This window comes from Eufriesea mexicana, unplaced genomic scaffold (assembly GCF_001483705.2).
Source record: "Eufriesea mexicana isolate 0111107269 unplaced genomic scaffold, ASM148370v2 scaffold1808, whole genome shotgun sequence".
Lineage (NCBI taxonomy): Eukaryota > Metazoa > Arthropoda > Insecta > Hymenoptera > Apidae > Eufriesea > Eufriesea mexicana.
In genome coordinates, this window is record NW_016909925.1 from 511,742 (window position 1) to 534,765 (window position 23,024).

The 23,024-nt window shown below is 51.1% G+C and overlaps 1 protein-coding gene across 8 annotated transcripts in view; it reads left to right on the top strand.

Annotated features, from left to right (window-relative positions):
* Rim (Rab3 interacting molecule) overlaps window positions 1-23,024 on the top strand; it is a 59,881-nt gene that overhangs the window by 23,826 nt on the left and 13,031 nt on the right. For 4 of the 8 annotated variants that reach the window (XM_017902376.1, XM_017902373.1, XM_017902375.1 and 1 more), the window contains exons 3-15: window positions 1,812-2,025; window positions 2,695-2,884; window positions 8,489-8,696; window positions 9,408-9,671; window positions 10,564-10,587; window positions 12,368-12,632; window positions 13,345-13,596; window positions 14,254-14,439; window positions 18,138-18,167; window positions 20,523-20,673; window positions 20,984-21,150; window positions 21,237-21,406; window positions 21,801-22,038. In XM_017902376.1, coding sequence (XP_017757865.1) covers window positions 1,812-2,025; window positions 2,695-2,884; window positions 8,489-8,696; window positions 9,408-9,671; window positions 10,564-10,587; window positions 12,368-12,632; window positions 13,345-13,596; window positions 14,254-14,439; window positions 18,138-18,167; window positions 20,523-20,673; window positions 20,984-21,150; window positions 21,237-21,406; window positions 21,801-22,038 — 2,359 coding nt within the window. The remainder of the gene's footprint in view (window positions 1-1,811; window positions 2,026-2,694; window positions 2,885-8,488; window positions 8,697-9,407; window positions 9,672-10,563; window positions 10,588-12,367; window positions 12,633-13,344; window positions 13,597-14,253; window positions 14,440-18,137; window positions 18,168-20,522; window positions 20,674-20,983; window positions 21,151-21,236; window positions 21,407-21,800; window positions 22,039-23,024) is intronic. The other 4 variants (XM_017902374.1, XM_017902372.1, XM_017902378.1 and 1 more) reach the window with 4 other exon arrangements.

The following is a 23,024-nucleotide window of genomic DNA, read 5'->3' on the forward strand; positions in this document are numbered from 1 at the left end:
ATATATATATATTATATGTGTAATGTATATATATATATATATTATATGTATATCTTTGCGTATGCGTGTGCATGTGTGTGTACGTCATCTGCCGACCGGTCGCGAACGAATCGCGAACAGAATTTTCGCGAAAATCCAGACGATCCGACCGACGTTTTTCCCGACCAGAGTATCCGCGTTATTTCTTTCCAATTCAATTCGCCATTGGGCTTTTTTCCCACCAGCCTAACGACGCGGGAAAACGAGCGAACGATTGGCCAAAGGGACACGCGTGCGGTCACATGGCGTCATGTTTCTTCTCGCCGTTCCCTATTTCGCGATTCTGCAAAAGCAATTGCCACGGAGCATCGATTTTTCGCGAAACGTACTCCGACCAAACGCTTTTTCCCCCCTTTTCTCTTTTTCCGAACGACGCGACGTCGGTGAACACCGCTGCCGGACGAAATTTCGCGCTAGCCTCGCGAGCGAATACGAAAATTCGCGCGAATCGCGAGCGAAATTTTCGAGTACGTAGATCGGTGTCCGCGAGCACGCTCTAAACGTCTCGACGCGGATGTGCGATCGGTCGGCAGAGCTGTAACAGATTTTATTTGTTCTACTTTGGACGGCTACGAATCGTGCACAGGTATACAAGTATCTATCGTTTACACCTCACTCACGCCACGTACACGTATCGCCCAAACCACGATACCCCCGACATTCTCACATTCTGTTGCTTCGATGTTCCGTCTCGAAGACCCGTTGTACCCACACAAGCGATGCTGCGTGTACCACGACGAAGATTTAGCGCGCGGTGCCCCCGATTAATTCCGACTCGTTCCACACCCTGTGCCCCGCGAGTTCTCGCACGTTCTCTCGCGCGCGTTTCCCTCGCGCCGAGCGATCCAACCTACAACGATCGAATCATCCGTTCATCGACGGCCGTTTCTCGGCTCAAAGAAACAATCACGCACCGTCTACGACTCGCCCCGTAGCTGTGTCGAACTCTGTTTCCCGGTGTCTCCGCCCCCCGCGGTTCGCGGAATACACGCGCGAGCGTTCCGAGAGTAGCTCGAAGGGACGAGTCCCGAGCCTTTTCGAGCAACGGCATCGCTATTGTGCACGCACACACACGTACACACACATACAACACACACACCCCTGCACACACGAAGCGTGTACAGCGGCGTTCTGGCGGCCGTGCCACGCGGGATCCGGACGACTTCCGGTCCACCCGAGCACCGTTCCTCGCACACTTTTCCCCCAGATGGGCAAGCGCCTGCACCGATCTCTTGGCTGGTTTGATTTAATCGGGTCGGGTATACACCGATCGCGGTACACCGAACGCACACACACGCCTTCCGGGGGTGTATGTAGACGGGGAAAGGGGAAAGGATAGAGGGGGAAAGAAACGGAGGTGGACAGGTTGGTTAGCGATTGATAGGTTCACGGTCGAAGGAGAACGATGTGACGGTGTTGCGACAGGACATAGAACTTTCGTGAGTGTGGCAAACTGGAGGATCGAACGAAACAGGACGAAGACGACGACGACGACGACGACGACGACGAGTGTCGTTCGTAGGGTGTCGGAGGTTAGGTTGAGGAAAGGGGTCGTAAAGTACATAGAAACGACGACGACGACAACAACGACGAGTGTCGTTCGTAGGGTGTCGGAGGTTAGGTTGAGGAAAGGGGTCGTAAAGTACATAGAGGATGGAGGGGGGATAAAGTAGAGCGTAGAGAATAGAGTTAAAGATGTCACGGTTACTCGGATAGCTCGATAACAGAGAAAGAGAGCAGAGAAAACGAAACGAGTTTTGGATCTACTGTAGGGAAGGGGTACTACCACCATACGGGAGGTCCGATATCAATGTCCAGCGGTGGACGTAGGCACAACGGACCCCACAACGGGCACCACAACATGGCCGCGATGGCCATCGAATATAACGGTCATCATCCACCGCGAGAGCCGCGAAAAGAGGAGAGCACTCTCGTGAGACGGAGCTTCCGAAGGAGTGGCGACGAGTGGCGCGCCGACAGTAGGAGGTGCGTGTGAAGATTGGCGATCGTGCGTTCGTTTCTCTATACAAACTTTCTTTCTCTCGAATATATTTTTCTTTTTCCTACTTTATTTTTATTTTTTTCCTTTTTTCTTTTTCTTTCTCTTTCTTCATTTTATTCTTCGCTCATTTCTTTCGTCACGTTCGCGTCGGTCGTCCCGGGATTGCCGGTTTCTGGCGATACCTGGATGCGCAACGAAACTCTCAACGTGTCTGTACGTGTGTATACATGTGTCCGCGATACATATCGCGCTATCTTTGATCGCCGCGCGTGAAACGCTCGACGAGGAATCTTTGCATATTTCGCACACGGCGACGTGTGCTCGAGCACGATCGAACACGATCGAACACGATCGAAGACGATCGAAGACGATCGAAGACGATCAAAGACGATCAAAGACGATCGAAGACGCGCGAACTCGCGGTTGCTGGCAAACTCGGGATCGAAGATCGTCACGTAGAGTAGGAGCTCTGTCGCGACGAGTTCGAAAGACGTAGATGTGGCAGAGTGCGAAATTGCAAGCGGGAACATGGTACAGAACACAGGCACACACACGTAAAACATTGTTCATGCTAAAAAGAGAACACTCGCAGACGCACACGCAGTACCCGAAACACGTTCTCGTATCTCCTGTGTATGTGGCGTGTCCATTAGGTTCACGGAGAGGAGGGGGAAAAAGACAGTGCGATTTGACGGTGGGACCAATGTCGGCGGCCCTCAGGAGGATTGGTCTTGGGAGGCCGATCGGCAGGGTAGCCAAGACAGCGCGACCAAAGACTCCGGAATAGACACCTCTAGCACGTTCACGAGCAGTGAGGACAGCAACAGGGGCGACCTGCCCAAGGTACGGGCCCGTTACTCGACTCGCGTCGACCGATCGCTATTCGGGAAATTGCTTGTCGATCGAACAACACACAGGCTAGAGTTCCATCGATCTCTCTGGTTCGAGTCCTCTCGAGCACAAACATGGCCAGGCAGTCGCTTTCGATTAGAGTACACTTAGGAGAACGAAAGTAGCCGGTGGATGATCGAGTAAAAGGGGTCTCTGTCGCGCGAGCGTTGCCCGTGTGTCGAGAAGAACCGACACGCTTACAGATTTTACAGCTATTTTCTTTTTTCCTGTCGCGTGATCGCGCCCCGAGTTTGTACGATGGCGCTACTAGCAAAACCGTCGCGGGTCTCTGTCGTCCAAAGTGGAATACGGTTTTTTTAATTCTTCCTCGTTCCTTGCTTCTCATATATAGCTTTAGTGGAGAGAGAGAGAGACACATAGAACGATGATTATATACATCCGTGGTCTGTTTAGTGCCTGATTACTTGATTGGTTCATGTACCACTAGCCTAGTAGTTTAGCAAACGTTTCGATTTAACCCTTTCGTTCACGGTCACACCCCGGTCACATCCGTCCACGTTGCTCGTGCATCCACGACGAGAAACGAACGATTCGTCTTTGCGTTTCACGCTTTCTTCATCGATATCTCGTTCACGATGAAACGCGAAATCGAGCGAAATCGAGCGAAATCGCGCGATATCGAATGCGTAACGAAGGGGTTAATCGTTGGACAAATGCCGGGCGAGCCGAAGTTTCAGGGAGGGAGAAGATCCCGTCTTCACCCGCGCCTTGACCCGCGTCTTACTTCAAACTCTCTTCCTCTTTTTTTCTCTCTGTATATCTTTATTTTCCCCTCTTTCTTTCTTGCTTTCTTTCTTTCTCATTTCATACATTGTGAACTTCGTATGACGAAGAAACCTCTTTTGCTCGATTCACCCCCAAACTTCGAGCTTGAAGGCTTTCGTGCTTGGATCCGCGTCCTTTTCGTTACGACATTATTTCCGACGCACCCAGTTTCTATATATTATACCTATACACGTATATACATGTATATACATATATGTATATATATGTATCTAGTTTGTGCCGAATCTGGTTGTTACTGTTGCGTGCAAGTCCTTCGGACCTCCTTTTGTCGAGCGTCATTTAAGCATCAGCGAAACGTGTCACGGAGCGAGAGCATTTGACGAAACACGACGGGAATGCAACGTTCCTGGCAAACACACATAGTTGATCGCACCTGATCGCATGAGTCTTGGATTGATCTCACCACTAACAAGCTCTCGGGCCTCGCCCCAAACCTCCCCTACCGTGACTTAGCAACTTAGAATAGGATGCTTTCTTCGCGAACCTCATTCTCTGTCTTATCGTTTCATCTCTTTTAAACTAGCCATCTATATATATATATATATACTCCGTGTACTCTTCTCCTCGATAAAACGGCACGCGGATTTCGAGAACGCCATCAGACTGGATAAACGATTCATCCCCGTGTTTCATCGCACGCCGTTTCTCGTCGGTTCATCAATCGCCACCCCTCCTCATCTGATCGTTCACCAACAACCACGCGTCTCGATCTCCATCCCCCGGACGTTACACGCAAACGTCCGGCCTGGTTAGCCATCGTTTCACGGGTTCTTCGCTAGTTTCGAACACGGCACACGCCGTTCGAGGATTCGTGCGAAACGACGTCTCCCTACCCTCACCACCGACATCGCCACTGTTCATTCACCACACGATACATCTCGGTACGATATATCGCCGCGCGTTATTAAACGACCACGGGACCAGAGGCGAGAGGACGCGACCGCGTTTAATCAAGTTTTGACAGAACCGCCGCTCGTCGGCCGAATTTTCCAAACGAGAATCGCCGGTGTTAACTGGAAACTCGTTTCTTTGTCACCGGGGTCGCTTTCCGCGGAACGAATCACCCTCTCGCCGTTGATCCCAGCGCGGAAGGACGTTCTCTCGCGCGGAAGGACGTAGCAAGATAGCTTCTACGACGTATGCGATCGCTGCGCGTACTAGTCTCGTCTGATCCTCGATTGGTAGGATGGAATTAAAATTGAATTTTAATCCGGCTACGATCCTAAGACTCGTCGTCCATCGCGTTATTAACCCTCGGACCACTCGCGTGACGAACCGAGTGCCGCTCGACTACCACTCGACGATCAATCGGATGAGCGGCATTCGAAGCAAATGGTCGATGTAATTAGGAAAAAGGGAAAAAGGACAGAGCGATTGCGCGAAAGCGTAGAAAGCAGGGCCAACATCATCGTTCGTCATTGTCGTTCCGGACGGGCGGATCGCAGCATCGGGGTGGTGGTTTTCCGATAGCCTCCTTGCCCGGGCGTATTTGTCAATTTGCCGGCGTCGGGACGGCCGATGGCCGAGCACGGTTCGATTATCCGTTATTGTTATTACACGACCCCGTAAATCCGCTTCGAATTTCGATCCACGGCCGCTGCCGCTGCCTCCGCCGCCGCCGCCGCGCAGCCATTCTTTCGAATCCTTCCCACACTCCGTCTCGGATGTCTCCCGTTCGAGCTCGTTCGAACGGAACCGACCGGTTATAAGCCGGTAACCGCGAAGCACCGCGTCGGCCTTGCCCGATTAATCGTTCGTTCCCGAACAAGAAAGCTTCCGCGAACTGGAGAATTAAGCAGGATCGCGAGGGGGTTGAATGGTTCCCAAGCGGGATGACCGAGGGGTTGGAATGGATGGAGAAAGACGTTTGCTCGATTAAAACGTGGGGCTTCCAGGGGGAGGAAGTTCGATACGATGCTTCGATTCGTAGACGAAATATCTCGCCGGCCCATTTCCAGCCCGGGGTTCCCCTGGACGAGGAGGAGGGGGCGGAGGAAGAAGAATCTCGTATCGATCTCGGCACGCGAGGACGGAGGATGTTGCAAAGTTTCTGTTCGGTGAAATGAGGGAAATTATAGCTTCTTAAAGCCCGTCCGGAACACCCTGTACGAGCCGCAATAAAAACGACAATTCAGCGCTCGCCAAGAGGTCGAGGTAATTCTTGAAAAATTCTCCGTGCCGCAACGAGAACGAGGGAATTGCGGCTATGTCACGGTGCCGGTGTGACCGAGTTCCCGAGGCCCCTTTTTCGACGGCGAAAATATCTCTCGATCGTTCTCCTTTAGTTTCTACAATTACCCTGCGTCTTGATCTCGTAAGAGATCTTTCTCTCGCGAAACGGGAACGAACGATTACCTTCGCGGCCGGTCTCGAATCGCGTGCACTTCGACGAAAAGGCGATATAACCACGGCCACGGATCATCGTTCGATAAATGGGGGAAGACAGGAAGAAACTCCAGGCTGGTCGAGGGTTGGGAAAAAGGCCGTGCTCCAATTATGCCAGGCAAATAAGCAAGATTAAATTCGAGTCCGAGTAAACGGACGGCAATCGAGCAATTTATCCATCGGCTGATCGTCTTGTGTACTTCTTCTTCGGTTGAATCAAGATCGACCGCGTTTCCGGGATTCGGCCGGTTAGCCTGCTCGATTAATACGAGACCGAGGATCGTTCGTCGGTGGAAAATCTGTCGTCGACCGGTCGACGGGGCACCGTTGGAAATTGCATCGCGATCGGGAATATTCCATCGTGCCGCGTACGTCGAAGGTAACGATGTCGGTGAAAATCTTGTTTGCCGGATGTTTCGTCCAAGTACGCCGTTACGTGTCTTGGTAATTTCCGTGTCTCGCGAATGCTCTCGCTGAACGCGGCTGACGTAAATGAGGTTATTTTCTCCGGGGGGGAAGGATCGGACGACGAATGGAGATTCGCGTGTAACGCGAGGACTGCCAATCCGTCGGTAGACTAGACCGATTTCACGAGCCGGTACCGATCCAAAACGTCCAATTAAAAGGGCCGAAAGGATGCCTGGTCGTGGAGAGAGAGGCGTACCTGTTTCATAATTAATCGAATTGGAGCACGGCCAAAGGATATCCGAAGCAGTGGCGAGTCTCGACGACCTCGTTAGCTCTCGTCGATCGGTTTCGCGGTGTCTTTTGATAAATCCGCGACTTCTGGCGTTCCGGAAACGAAAAACGGATGTAATTGGCTGCGCCCGTTGAATGGCCGCGGTGAAACGGAAACTAGTCCCCGCGGTTAATTTCTAAGCTGCTCGCGTTTAAAACGGGAGGGAAGAAAGCCGGGGAAAAAAAGAACGGGGCAAAAAGATGGCGGATTAAAACTCGGGCTGGCGTTCATAATGGCGAACGGATATATTTTAAGCGACCTCTTCCGGTTTTAACAAGCGTTCCTACGCGAAACTTTCGAACGCGCGTTTAACTTTCTTAGCGAAATATTTAATTACAACTATTTCATCCGACTAGCTGGGCCGGTCGGAACGAAAAGTGGAAAGGAAAGCTCGTGTCGAGTGCATAATGCAAAGTTCTTCGGATCCTTTAATTAGGGCAAACAAAGGGGAAAAAAAGGAAGTAATAAGGGGAAATAAAAGATAAACGTGACACGGTTCGAGCAGCCAATTATATCGGGGTTAAGCAAAGTATCCTAGTAAATTGAGGCTAAAAGACGTAATTGATATTAGAGTTGTATAGAGAGAAAAAGAATCGTCTGTTGTGCGAATATACTTTGCGACGTTCAATTGTCTTTGCGAATTCAAAGTGCCACGACTCACTCATGATCGACACGATCGACTGGAAACCGGAAGGAGGCGACCCCTCTCCCTAAAGTAGATCCACCAGATAAATCGAGTCGCTCTTCGACAGAGATACCTCACTTCCACGGTGTTCTTTTTTTTTTTAACGATTGCAATCACGTCGCTGTTGCATGCCTGGAACCTTGAGGACCTCGAACATCGGACGTTCGAAGGAACTGATTGTCGCTTTTCTGCTCGTATGCTCGTTGAGACGGCATGTAGCGAAGCATGCAGCTTAGTGACTGTTCATACCGTATAGATGTTCCATCATTAGATGTACGAGATAGCGTGCTTTCTCCTTTTGTCAAGCTTGATCGTTTTACCATTATTTACTTTCACTCTTGAACATGTAGACTCACCTCACCACCGACACGTTCCATCGATACGGAGGATATTTGAACGAGCATTTCGACCGATTACCATTAAACTTCGATGCAACGTTCCTCGAGATCGAGATTGAAATCGCGTCGATAACGATGTTCCAGTATCCTCTGTCGCGCGCATCGCATCGCCAGGAAGGCTACCATTCTCTTCAGCTTCTCTTTCATCGGAATCCCCTGTGACAGAAATATCTTGCGACTGATGACGGGATCGATACGGCGAGCGAGTTCCTTTGCCGCTTGATTAACGCTATACAATTCACCAGACGCAGGATATATTCTTCCAGGAAGGTCAGCTTGAAACCATCAGCGTCACAGTCCGTTCACGAATTACTTTCATAGCGATCAGTCCAGTCGCGCCAGGAATTTGGAAACCAATCTCCACGATATTACCCGTACTCGCGAATCCATCGAAGATTCCGTTTTCGCGTCGCATTGGTTCCCAAGTTTCTCCAGCGTCAGACACGCGTCCCTCCACCCCCCTCATCTCACACAACAACCGCGACGAAGTGTAACGATGAAAGAAAAAGAAAACCAAAAAACCCATTCTCCGCGCTTCGTAGCATCCGTTACCCTGGCAAATGAGCAGAGATGGCCAGAAGATCATTGACCACATGGTGTTGCGAAAGCAGCCCGGCTCCGGAAGCAGTAGTAGCATACTGGGGCTGAAAGTGGTCGGCGGCAAACTGTTGGAGGATGGTACTATGGGCGCCGTCATCGAGAAGGTCAAGAAGGGTAGCACGGCCGACATAGAAGGTCAACTGAGACCCGGTAAGAACGATAAATTTAACCCCCGATGCCCTAGAATCCTGCGCCTTCGCGCAAAACCTTCCACCTTCCCGTCCATCTCGCGAGCAAACCCACTACCACGGACTGTGATTCGTCGAACGTTCCCACGAAAAGAGCAAACCGATTTTGCCCAGGCCCACTCTCGATCGCTGTTACTCGACCGCGTTGTTTCTCCACGATGGCTGATGTCGAATGGAAGACTTTACGGCGAACGAACTCTTACGGCAGTCCGAGCTATCCGGATACCCGATCGATCGATTCCCTCTGTCTGTGCCGCGAGAACACTCGTCTCTTTGCGAGGTATTCCAATTTCTTGGAAACAGGACAACGAGTTCTTATAGCGTTCGAGGTAGCACGAGCGCAGAAGGAATCCATCGACGATTGAAGAAACCACGCTAATCGTATAACGCGAACGACAAACGCTTTAACGTCTCCTCGAAAGGAAAGAACCTTCATCCGTCCAATCCAGCGAGCCACAAACGCCGTTCCATCACCTGAAGCTAGAATCACCGCGTCAGGACTTTTCCACGACAAAAGCCCACCGCTACCCAACCCTCTTGCAATCCCTAGTCCATTCGAAATCTCGCTAGCATTTCCAGCGAGGGACTCGCTGTCCGAAGTAAATAAATCCCCCGTTGCCCCCGGCCCCGGAGGCGATCCAATAGGAACCGACCGGACATTCGACGATTTCAGGTGACGAGGTGATCGAGTGGAACGGCAGGTCCCTCCAGGGCAAGAGCTTTCGCGAAGTTTACGACATCATCGCCGGGTCGAGACAGGATCCCCAAGTGGAGCTGGTAGTTTTGCGGAATCAATCGTCGTCGACGGGTCCGGTGACGATGCCTGCGGGGCCGACGCCCACGGCGCCGATGGCGTCGAGGAAGATCACCGCGCAAACCCAGTGGAGACAAAAGCACCCGGAGACGATACCCGGACCGCAGCAACCGCATCACAAAGGTGACTATGCGCTTCTCGCTTCGTTCGTTCCCTACCCGATTCTTCTTCTTCTTCTTCTTCTACTTCTCTTCTTCTTCATCTTCTTCTTCTTCTTCTACTTCTACTTCTACTATACTACTACTACTACTACTACTACTACTTCGACTGTCTCTCTTTCGTTTCCCTACCTCGTTGGACACACGCTCTCAAGATCTGTTCTCAGGCCGTTCTCTTTTCTTCTCTGTCTCCCTTCTTGTCTGGCCCGAGTACATATATATGTCTCGTAGAGTATAATGTACACACACGGTCGCTGACGGACGTTTAAAAGATGATAGTTTAAGCCGTCCCCGGAGCGTAACGCGCGTTTAGACGACAAGGTAGAGAAGGTAGACAGTGTATCAAGGAGTAGCTCAGACAGCTACTCGGTTGCGATAGATCACACTTAGGATGTGTTATGGGAGTTTGCTGTGAACGAGTAGTGGTTTGAGTGGGGGCACGCGTACCCTCGTCTCACGACGGGCACGCGTCCCCTCGTTATCGTACGGGGTGGTCGTTGAACGATCGAGGATCGATCGATCGATCGATGGATCGATCGATGCGCACGATCGGCTCGACGTACGAGTTGACGGAGCCGAGAAATTGTTGTAGATCGTTCAGCGAGTTTACCCCGCGTAGTATTACGTAGTATAGAGAGTACTAGAGCTAACTTAGTGACATACGATTTGCCATATTTCCTCCAGATCGGGGAAATTTTAAGAGAATTTGCAAAAGTCGATGATCGCGATACGAGAGCATCGAGAAAAACGATATCGAGTCCCTACCTAAGCCTTAACTAAGTAGTCATAAGTACACAGATAAGCGTATCGAAAGCAACGCTATATTGTCACAGATTATATGATTTTTCGTATTCCAGGTCTTAAGAAATGTATTCTATGGGGTAGGCCTCAAATTTCTTAAATTTCTCGATCCCAAATAATCGGTGTTCCCTCCCCGCCCGTGTTTATGGTTCTGTCTTTCATCCCCTTTGATTCTTTCTTTCCCTTTTTTCTTGGTAATGCTTTTTCTTTTCTTGAGAAGATTCACGGGAAATGGTAAACGAAAGGATTTGTGCCATTCTCGGGTGAAAAGAGAAAAAAGAAAGAAAATGGAAGAAAGGAGCAACGATTATCGAGTGCGCCAGCATCGAGATCGATGCTTAACGAGAGCCATTACGATTGTTATTCCGCTTTGTGTATACCATCGATGTTACCGTAGAAAGTAGAAAGTAGTGCCAATGCACCCCCTGCTAACACCGCCGTTTTTTTACCATACATAGTTTTATGGGAGCAACAACTTGAAACAAGTGAATCTTTTGTGTCGTTCTGTATCTCTCCCCCCCTTGCTGGCCACGAAGGACCATGCATTCGAATCCTTCTGTATATAATGCGCCATTCTGCGACTTACCCTCCCCCCCTTTTATATAGACTCTTCGAAAGCTGCACCACTGTGATTGCGATTACGATGCAAAGATTTATAAGACCATAAGACCGTAGGCGTTTACGTTTTCGCTTGCGATCGTTCGTGTCTCGATCGAACACGATGAATATGCGTTTTAATCATTCTGTCTCTCTGTATATAAAACGATTGTTGAATAATTGTTATTGTGAAGCAGTTATTTTATAAATTGACGATAGCTAGACGTCTTCAGGAACCGTACGAAGAGAACGCAACACTCCCGACGTGTATGCACTTTCCATCCTGCATCGCGGAGCTGCGTTTAAACGCATCCGCGAACCTTTTACTGCATCTACCGCTAATCCGCCGGCTGCGTTCGATGCATCTACAGGGATGCGTTATTTTCACTATGAGCAGCTCGAGAGTATCCTGCACGTGAATTGTGATATCTCCCGAGGAATGGATGTATCTGCCCGCAAATTGCATTACACCCTGCTGATGGAAGGGAAGTTACGGGTTTCGGCGAATCTTACAGTGATTCGACGGTTTTAGCGGTTCCTCTGTAAACCAACATCCCCGACCACCCAAGCCCCACCCCCACTCTCCCCGGAAGTAATCCGTGAATTTCCGTGGAAATTAAATTTACGAGTCGCTTTTGGATATTCCGTGGATACACGCGCGCGCGCGTTACCTTCGAATCGCTGTAAACCCATATAATCTACCCGTTTCCCCGAATAATCCAAATTCCGTGGTCGCGAAACGTTTTCCGTAGTAATACAATTTATCGAAGATATCGCCGTAAGTTCCACGAATTTCTTGCATTTGCCCGACTCGAACGTCACTCAATATTCCCAGCTACCCTCTCCTCCTCCTCCTCCTCCTCCTCCTCCTCTGTATTCCAAGATTCGGTGTCCTAGTAAAGGATCGTCGAACCCACGTCCCCGTTTGCCGACATTTTACGAGTTTGTCCGCGAATTTTGTGTACACCTTTTGTACACCGCGATACCGAGCATCGAGCTAGCTGATGCACACGATGCGTCATTTTTCTTTTCTTTTCCCTTCGAGAATGCTCGTATCCCTGCGATACGATACTTTCTGTATACCCGTATACATGTATGTATATCTATGCATACCATTTATATATATATATATACATATACATATACATACATATAAACGTAGAAACCCTTTAACACCATGTATCCCAATTCTACTCCGTTCGAAGCTGACCGGGTTAGCCCACGAGATCTAAAGTCTAGTCGGCACTGAACGATCACTTGCAGAGTTATACGACGCGAGGCGCGAGAAACCTTCGGTTTTAGTGACCTCGCCCGGCTCGCCGGATCTGCACATTCAAGGACGCGTCAGGCACCTTCGACACACTTCCGGTAACGCGAACGTCGGAGGTAATCTTCAGGTGAAGCTGAGCTTCGATCCTGTGGCGCTACGGTTGATCGTCACGTTGATCTGTGCGTCTGGGCTCATGCCCAGGAGCAACGGCCAACCCAGAAATCCCTACGCCAAGATCTTCCTGCTTCCGGACAAGAGGTGAGTGTGCTCGATTGGCCCAGAAACCGTACCACGCTTGCTTCCGCTTATTTCTCTTTTTTCCGAATAACCCTATTCCATCTATCGGAGATACCGGCAACCCTTGACGTTTTACCCCTTAAAGATAAAGTTCGCGCGGGCTTGCGTTTTCTCTGTCGGAGAAACAACGGGCCAAGTACGCGTGTGCTTCGCGGCGGTTCGCTTCCGCGGAGTCGAAGATCGATAAACGGATTTTATGGGCCAGCACGAGCGTGCGTTCGAAATCACCGGCAAGTTTCCTATCGTTTCGCGAGATACACGATGGGGCGAAAGAATCGAGGGTACGGCACGATGCTCGACCACGCGGAAACGCGCTGCCCACAACGTCTTCGCGGAGGCGTTTATGCGCGTGGCCGGGATGATACCGGGCGCGATGATGTCGCGGCTGAAAGTGTCCTCCTTCGCGATAAATCATCTCGGCCCCCGAAGAAGCGTTCGCGAGCCAAAAGATAGCCGCGGAGTTTGGCCGGGTTGCCAAACGGCCACGCTACCGCCAAACTTCGCCGACCATGCACACGTATAGTTCCGTTTTGCCTGGAAACTGGCGCGTCTCGTTAATGCCCGACATCGATCGTCCGGTATCGTCCTATTTACGCGTCGATTCCGCCGAGCGTAATCGGCCAACGTAACACACACCACTTCCGTCCTACCCGTAACTTGTGTCCCGATGCAGCGAAAAGTCGAAGAGACGCACGAAGATGTTGGCCAACACCAACGACCCGAGGTGGAACCAGACGTTCATATACGAGGGCGTGAGGAGGCCGGACCTGAGGAAAAGGGCGCTGGAGGTGACGGTGTGGGACTACGGGAAGTACGACACGAACGATTTCCTCGGCGAAACGGTGCTGGAACTGGCCACTGCTCATCTCGACGAGGAGCCAGAGTGGTACCCGTTGACCGGCCACGGGGAACACCGACATATTGGGTATGTGAATCAGCTCGGTAGAACTTAGGATGTTTCACTACTTCATGCCTCTGAGATGAGACGCAATCGCTACAACGCATTCGTTCGCTTGTTGCAATGAGAGACTAGGAGAGACTTTAGAGATTGGTGACTGACGAATACTCTTTGCGCTTCTTAGTCGCTGAATGCAAACAAAAGTACCGAGTCTTTTATATAGAGCTTCTGAGAAGGGCTAGGCCTGTGTAGGCGTGCAGCCATTTTTTCCGAGTATTTAGGCTGAGGGAGAAGGAATCCGTCGACGGTCACTTGCGTTAGCCTTTTCACGATCGCGGGTATACGTACACGTTACATACGGCCAACGTTGTTCCAACGCAGTAGCATGAACGGGAATCGGGAAAGGCATAAAAGAGAGAGGGAGAGAGGGAGAGAGAGAGAGAGAGAGAGAGAGAGAGAGAGAGAGAGAGAGAGAGAGAAATGTGTATATATATATATATAGAGAGAGAGAGGAAAGAAAGGGGAAAAGAGACGTAAAGAGAGTAAAAATAGAGACGAAAAGCGAAAGATTTCGGAACGATGTCGCGGCGAGTTTCCGTTCAGCGAATCCCGTTCGGCTGATTCTTTTTCACCTAGCGCTAGCGAGAAGAGCGTAGCGTGAGATCTAAATTTCGCGTTGCACAGATACTATCAGGAGCCCGATGACATGGTGATAACTCCGGTGGACTGCCATCTCAGTCCACCGTCGACGACGTCGCGGCTGAGCGACTCTGACACTTCCGAATGCGATATCACGGACTGCGACGTCTCCAGGGAGCAAAGGAGAACAGCTGACGGTGCCAGTATAAGCAGTATCGGCAGTTCCTCCAGGTAAGAGCATCCTTCGAAAATCTCTCTACGTCGCGTGTACCGAGACTCTCCCACCAACCACCCGAAACGATACACGATACATATAAACCGGTGGAGAGAGAAGAGCCGTGCTATTTTCACGGCCGATGCGGCGCAAAAACCTCCTACGGCCACCGAGCAGTACCGAGACGACGACGTCGTCGCTGAAAACGTTTAACGAGAATCACGTCGAGGCTATCCGAACTTCGCTCTATCCATCGTCGACGTCGTGGGAGCATACGCGGATCCACGTAGGCACCGCCGATAGTAAGATGCAGATAGAATTAACGCTATGGGCAACAAGTTTGAGACCGCCTCCTTCTCGTTTTCTTTTCAAAGACAGACGCGTTTTAGTTGCATCTACGCATTCATAGTTACTTCTACCTTTGTTTGCATGTAGAGAGAAATGCGCTTTAGCGTTCGTCCTTTTTCCGTAGCACCCTCGGGTTCGTCAGTCCAGAGTATCACGATTAAACTCGCGCAGAGGAGACATGTCTTAAAAAATCAGCTGATTCTTTGCAGCAGCGACTAGCCGACACGAATGGGAACTCGGCGTTTTCTTTCTCTCTGCCGAGGAGAAAGGAACGGAGGAAAATAACAGTCGCGTCGAGCCACGCGAGAAACGACGACACGGAAACGCACGGCCATATGGGGTGGTTTCAAACTCGTGCTCGATAGTGTGCCTCGCGTTTGATCCCCGAGCTCAAGAGGACACCACGAGATTAACCGCGCGTCACTTTTCGCGAATCGATCCACGGCACCGTGTCTTAAACGGCCGACGAAGAATTTGTCGACGAGCGGTGAGAGAAAGAAAGAGAGAGAGAGAGACAGAGGGAGCGAAAGAGAGGGAGAGAAAGAGAGAGAGAGAGAGAGAGAGAGAGAGCTGTGTCGTGCAAGCTTCCACGCGGTTGAACCGGTGCAGTTCGTCAGGAATTAACGCTACTTAACGGGAGCAGCGTGCCGGTGTCCTTGGCCAACAGGAATCATCGCGTTACTAATCTGTCGAGCGTTCCTATTCCCGGCTTAAGATCTCGTTTACAGGTCTCGTAACCGGCGCCGTAACTGTCGTCGTAATGGTTATTCCCTCGGTGGCGTGCGACGCGGTCTTAATCGTCGATAACACGAGGCGACGCGGCTACTCGAGATTAGCCGGCGTCCCATCCTTTCGCCATGCATCATTGCTCTTTCTTGCATCGTTGCTTCCCTTCCGGTTCATCGAGGAGGCACGGGCCAGGTACGCTGTAAGGGACGGCCAAGATTTACCGAATAACCCCTAACGATTTGGACAGTGTCCCGGTTCTCGCGGTAACGATCGTCCATCGTTGCAGTTCCGCCAGAAATCTCCCTAAATTACACGATTTCGCCCGCGATTAAACGCCGGACAGACTGAGGAAACGCCAGGTATTTCTTGGTTCCTATCCGACGCGATGAACACCGGTCTACCGCCGATACCGACGATTCCACGGAAAGATCGCGGGCAAAGGGGATGATAGATAGACCGGCGTTTTTGTGTCGTACTCGCGGAAAGCGGCGTCGTGGTGGTGACGTAAAGCCGTCGGCCACAACGATGAAAGAGAGACGGAGACAATGCCGGCGGAGGCGAGGGGGTGCGAATAAGGGTGTAGCGGGGGATAGGGCGGGAAGGAGAAAGAGAATTAGAGAAAGAGAGAAAGGGAGAGGAGAGAGGCCGAGAGCCAAGTTATAAAACTGGGCAACAAGCCAATTGACATGCCAGTTGGCCTGCAACCACCGCTGGCTGCGGAAGCCAGCCCCCGAGCCCCGTATCCGTATTAATATTCCACCGATGACGTCCGATCGTTATTTGTGAGTGCAAAGTGCTTTCCGTCGAGCCTTCTGATCCTTTATTTTTCTCCGAAAGGGAAGAGAAAAGGGGAAAAAAGAAAGAAGAAACACGGACCGTCGACAAAGTGGCGGAGTTAAAGCGGAAGGGGTGAAAAACGGAGGGGCGGGCAAACTAGGGGTGGGGGGCATGGGGGGAAGAAAAAGAGTGGAAGGTAAAACAAAGAGGATGCGAATCGAAGCCCACGGCTACGGACGATGGTAACCGCGTCGAACGGCGTGTCTAAACAAATCCACTTTGAACCAGACGCTTAATAAAGTTTTTCATCGTTTGCACAGAGGTTTCGCCCGCAATTCCTGCAATTTCCGCCGAATTTCGTGGCCACCGGTATCTTTCGGATTCAGTGATTCGCGTGGGCATCGGTCACGGCCTCTCGCGAGTTAATCGACTAGCTTTTAAGCCCTCCAAGATCCGTGACCAGCTCCGAATTCCGTGATTTACGGCTATCGTCGTGTCCGAGTGCCCGATCTTTCTATCGTAAATTCGTAACGACCATCTGGTACCTCGAGACCGCGGTAACGCTTTATCGAGGTAAGAAGAGAAAGAAGAGAAACGCGCGTTTGAAAACGGGGTGAAAACGAGAGAGTGTTCAGTGCGCGGTGATGATCGTGTCTCGCTGGACCACCAGATTCGAAGGCCGCGCAAAGAACTCCGGAAGATGCGAAGAACCACGAGGTTACCACTCGGCCGTACCCATGGAAGCAGGGAATGTCGAGGAAGGGGTGGTATCCGGTTGCCTCGAAACCCGCCGCTTTGTCCTATTCGTCTGTCTCTCGGTTACCATTTCCAGCTCTAATTGGTCGAACCTTTGTAAATTTATTCCGCGGATGATGCTCGGAATTCTCGAGCCACGTCCCTCGAGAGCGTTCTCCGGGTTGCTTTTCATAGAAGAGTAATGCGATTGCCGGCGGAAAACCCGGCCTGTACGCTCAGCTCGTTCGCTTTCGTTTGTAATCAATCGCCTTATCTGGCCCGACCCTCTTCGATTCGAGGGTGCTCGAATAATAATATCCGAAAGTTGGCGGTGGCTCGTTGAAAATTGCACGACACAGCGTCGAAATCCCGAGGAAAGTTGCCGGATCTTCTGGTCGAAAGTTTCGCGAACCGCCTCGACACCCTCTCGCTACCCTCTCCCGGTGTCTCTTCAATTTTTCATCGAGCATACGCGGATCGTTTCCGCGCCGCCTCGAGGTCGCGCCCCGACGCCGAGGAATCTGTAGAAACGAATCGGAACGGCGCGTGCTTCGTTAATCCACGCTGGCCTCGATCTGCGAGTCGCTGACCAATTTTTCTCCCCACCCTCTCTGCCCCTATCGTTTCATCCCCTTTGGACGGCGCGATGGTGAAACCGGCGGCGAGACGAGCCGATGAAAAGACGCGCGAGCGCGCCACCGACCACGAATAATTGAAACATCCGGCGACACCGGGGCAGCCGACCGTGCTGCGTGCAGATATTTAATAACCTTCAATATCGCCTAATAGCATTATCCGAAGGGGTTTCACTGGTTACATTAATAAATCCATCGTCGGTCGAGTCGGCGGCCGCGACGCGTCGCGACGCTACGTATCCTACGATCAGATTACTCTCTTTTCTTTCACCGCTACGTTCTTTCAGTCCGTTTTCGAGGGCACGTGTATTCTCATTTCTCCCGATATTTTTTCTCCCTCCCCCCACTTTCGTTTCCTCGAGTCGAGCATCATCTGCCCGATATACGCGATCAGAAGCGACGATGATCGACTCGCGCGTTGGCAGCAGCCAACCATCCCCCTTTGGCTGATTTTCTTTGTTATTTATCTGTTTCTGTCGTTTATTTTTTAGGTTTCATAATATGTCGTCAAATTATAAGCGGTACGGCCATTACAACTTATATTTTCTCCTCTTATCACACGAATCACGCAGTCACACACGTTCTTGCATCCACACCGCTAGGTTAAATAGCGTGCCGCGTGTTAGAGATAAACCCGCGTCGCGTGATACGTCCGAGCAGTATTGCCTGGTGTCCCCCGTGTGTAGAGAGACGAATGGACGCGCACCGACGCCATCTCCTCACGGGTTAGATCGACGCGACGATCGCGAAGAGACAAAAGAAACGCAGCGTACGCTTTGCTAGACGATATTTCCACCTTTCCACGGGAAAGGGGCGACTAACGACGCCGGAGTTTCGCGTCGTTATCGACGAGAAACGACGGAGACGTAGGAATTCGCGGTAAACGTTCCTCGACGCGGTCGCGACGCGAAATCGCTGGGACTTGTCCGCGTGCATCGACGGCAACAGGAGGATTCGCGGATGATCGAGTCGGAGAGATCGTTCGATAAATTCGTCTTCCACGCGATCCGTCTATTTCATCCCTAGGACGTCTCGTTATCCAACCACGTACACCTAAATAATTTTCCATCGAGTGGAAGTACTCGCACGGGGATACGAGGGGCGCTCGTTGGAGCTGCCATAACCGATGCGTCTCTCGGACGTACGTACGTATCCGAGTTGCTGCTTTGGTCTCTATCGCTGGAGGCTGGCCTCTATCCACCCTCTTGGTGTTCCTCTGCTTGCACGCGGCTCGTTCCAGTCGCACGTGCACCGAGCGAACGAGACGAAGGAGTCGCGGTTGTCGGGCCCATGGCCGGCTGCAGGAGAAACCGTGTACGGTTCGTTTCTCGTCGATGAGCGCGCATGGTACGACGGCTAGATCGAGAATAGAGAAGAAAAGAAAGCAGGAAAACGGGAAAGATAAAGCGCAAGAACGAGTAGTTGGGCGCAGAGATTCAGTAGGTCACCGATCATGTAGGCACACACGTAGGCGTCATCGTGTCATCGCTTCTTGCATCTCCCACGTTTTACGAGACTTAGATTGCGCGAGGACATGGCTTTTAGTAACGCTTAGTGCAACGCGATGCATCGGCCGGGGTGGCTCCATTCCTTTCTTTCCTTCCACCGATGGAAGCCTCACCGATCGAAATTTCTTGGGCAACGTCCAGTTCGCCGGGGACGTTCGCGATGCTTATTGGCGCGTCCGTTGCCAGGAACCGGAACGATCACTGTCAGCGGCGCGTCCTTCTCGCCGCGATTCGCGCGCGATCAATCTTCCGGCTCTGGTTCCGCACGCATTTGGCTCCGCCGATCAGTCGCGGGAGCATTGTTTACGGCAGCCAAGCGGACCTTTCCTTGTAGCGAGTAGCTTCTTGGCAACGGAAACACTGTCCTTCCATCCGCGCGGAGGACACGCCAACCTTTGGAGGAAACGGTCCAACCTTTTGTCCGGCTTTATTGGCAAGTAACGCGGTAACGGAGTAGCTTCGCGCGAGGATCGCATACGATACGCATTTGCGCTTTGCAGATCGACCGGTTTCCCGACCAGTCCACTCTCCGTCCACGGAACGAGGTAACGAGTATCTCAGCCTCGCGAAGTAATTCGAACCGGTGTTACGTTCATCGGGTGAACTCGGTGTGAAATATATATTTGAGAACGTTGGCTGAATATTCGAACGAGCAGACTCGGCTAACCATGTGTCACGTTGAAACGGGAAGTGAACCTTTGAAATATCGCTTGATCGATCGTTGAAATGCACCCCGCTCGTTGTTCGTAAATTCCTTTTAGCGCTGCAGTTAGCCGGACACAATGACGAAAGAGTCTAAATTGTTCTCAAGGGTGAACAATCGTCGGTGTATCTCGGTCTCTATCGGTTGTCTCTCACGGCATCGCAGGACGTGGAAATATCGGAAAGGAACGAGGAGCTTGCTCGTCCTCGGAGAACTTTGACTATCGATCACGGGATCGCTTTCACCCCTGGCAACGGGACACGTTCCTCGTGCCCGTTATCGTTTTCTGCAGCGGTTACGAGAGAGAGAGAAAGAAAGAGAGAGAGAGAGAGAGAGAACGAGGGGGAGAGAGAGAGAGAGAGAGAGAGAGAGAACGAGGGAGAGAGAGAGAGAGAGAGAGAGTACTGGCATCCTGTGTCATGGTTTGTCGCTTACCGGGTTCGTTGGTGTGTCTGGTCGACGGGAAGACCGCCACGGTGCAACGCGCGCAGCGTAGAGAATGCATATTTGATAAAGCATCGCCAATGAGAACCAGCCTGGCCGCATGCACTCTGTAATCTAGCGCGAGATCACAGCACTCGCCTTTCCCCTCCGCCCATTTTAACGTTCTAAGCGTTCACACGACGATCACTAATCGGCGAAAAAATGAACGCATGCCGGAGCAGCCACTATTCTAGCCCCCCGCCGGAAAGGGAGCTGTGCGTGGACGGGGAGCATCGAAGTCGAAGGGACATGTCGCCGCAGAGGCGCAAGCGGGCCGCCCTCATGATACGGGATCAGCCGGCGTCTATTTCTGGTTATCAGACCTATCGCAAGGTGAGTGTAGCTGCGTCATTTTCACCGATTTTCCCCGAACACCGGGCCGGGATAGAGCCGTTCCCTTTTCCGCGAATTTAACGATCGTTCGGCGAACGCGTTCCGTAGATCCTCGGACATAGATTTCGCGAGTGTTCGCCGTCGATGAGCTGTCGTTGCAGTCGCGTGGAATTGATCAATCGTCGCGTAGAGTTAAGTACGCGTGCAGCCATTCCGTCCGGCACTTTCGACGCGTTCGCGTGCAGCGTTATCGATTCGTCTTCACCTGCGGAAGCAGCGGACGGCGTTGTTAAATATCTGTAATCCCCAGGACGATATTCATCAAGGAATGATGGGCCACAGGTCGCACAGTGCAGCGCCTATGGACTCGCCGAGCCTCCGGTATCGCGGAAGGTCTCAGAGTCCCACCGGTCATCGCTCTCTGTCTCCGCCGGAACATAGATCCATGCCCTACTCGCACGGCTACGTTCCACCCAGGTACGTACGAGTTATCCTCGGCGAACCGACCGTTTGATCGGACTAGAAACGGGGACGTGTGCACGGTTTTCGTTCACGCATTCCAGATTCAGCTCGAGGTCGGCGACAGCCACTCCCACCGGTAGCCCGAAGAGACAGCTGCCTCTGATCCCGGCGGCTCTCAAGGAAAGGGCTGCTCAGGATCTCGAGGAGCGGGCCAGATTTATGAGACAAGGCAATAGGCAGGTGCACACGTACAGGAATATGGACATCGGAGGTGAGCCTACTTTGCCTTTTCGTTCGCGAGGTTATTAATTCGAAAGTTTCCGAATACCTCGGCTCGACGATACGAGCACGATACGATGACGAAAGCTCGCGAAAATCCCTGTCCTAATTGACCCTGTTCGCGGAATTTCGCTCGCGACGAATAAGCCGGAAACTTCGTAATGGAACGTTATTAGTTGGCCCGTGTGCATGTTCTCCGCGTAATTCGAAAACAATTTTCCACCAACTACGTATTTTTTCGTTTCCGAAAGCTCACCCGTCGAAGTTTGTATCCGTGTGGCCATGCGCCACGACGAACAATACGTCTAGTAGCGCGCATATCCTAGAGGATCGCGAGACGTTTATGGAGAGACGTGTCCCCGAAGGGAATGATTTTCATTTTTCAGGTTGGGAAAGACACTATAGCGGGCTGTCGGACTCGGATCTGCTCTCGATAGATCACGATCCGTTATCTTTGCCGCATAGTCGCGCTTATCGAATGCACAGACCGCAAAGGGGACACTTGAGTCCTGACAAAGACGTACTTGGAGATCTCGGTGACTCCGATATGGAGAGTATAGCCTCCGTGACGAGCAGTGCCTTCAGTACGCAATCGGAACGACCACGTGGCTCTAGAGGACTAATGTGAGTATAGTTCAATGTCTATTGTATTATAATTTTCGAGTCGATGACCTTGCATTTCAAAGTCAGTGTACAAAGCAAGACAAGTTCCATAGAGAAGAAAGTATCCCTTTAGAGGAGACAGCCATCCACTGTACCATTTTTACGTGACGTTCGGGTAAATCGTGTTTCCTCCCCTCTCTCTCTCTCTCTCTCTCTCTCTCTCTCTTCTTTCCCCGTTTCCGTTTTCTTCTTCTCCCGACTAATCTCATTTCGTAGGTCGTTCATTCGGAATAGCGTAATCCCGCTTTCAGTTTGCAAGTAAATTATCGTTATGCTCGTCGATAGACCATGTACACCGCGCACAGAATGGAACATTTGATGGCTTACCTTCTCATCGACGATAATCCCTGAATTAAATGGACATTGCCGAATGAAATGACACCCCGTAGTTGCACTGTCTCATCTTCCCCCGCCTGCTTGATAGGTTCCCGAAATCCTTCCGCGCTCTCTTCGACGATTCTACTACTATTTAGTTGGCTAGACTGCACCTCCTATGCACCGTGTCAATGTCCATTTAATATTGTCCCATTCTAATAAAGCAGGGATTAGTGCGTGGCGTTGGTCGAACGGCTAGGTCTACCTACGTTGAAACACGTCACAAATTACATATATGTATGTTGTGTGTATAATCACGAAGAGACTAAATCAATCGTCGCACGTCCTACAGACAACCTGCATTTATATTTGTTCGGCGAGTGACAAATGCAACAAAATTCTCCGGTCGAATTCTCTTTGCTTATCGTTTGCTTGTAACCATGCGAAAAATGCCAAACCATGGAATAAGATAGAGAGTAAAACCGGGAAAGGAAAAGTAAAAAAGCGGGAAATAGGACAAGAAAAGAAGGAAGAAGGAACGCGTTCGATCGATCGCGAACGTGCGAGTAGAGTCTCTTTTTTTTCTTTTTATTCTTTGATGAAAGAAAAAAAAAAAAAAAAAAAAAAAAAAA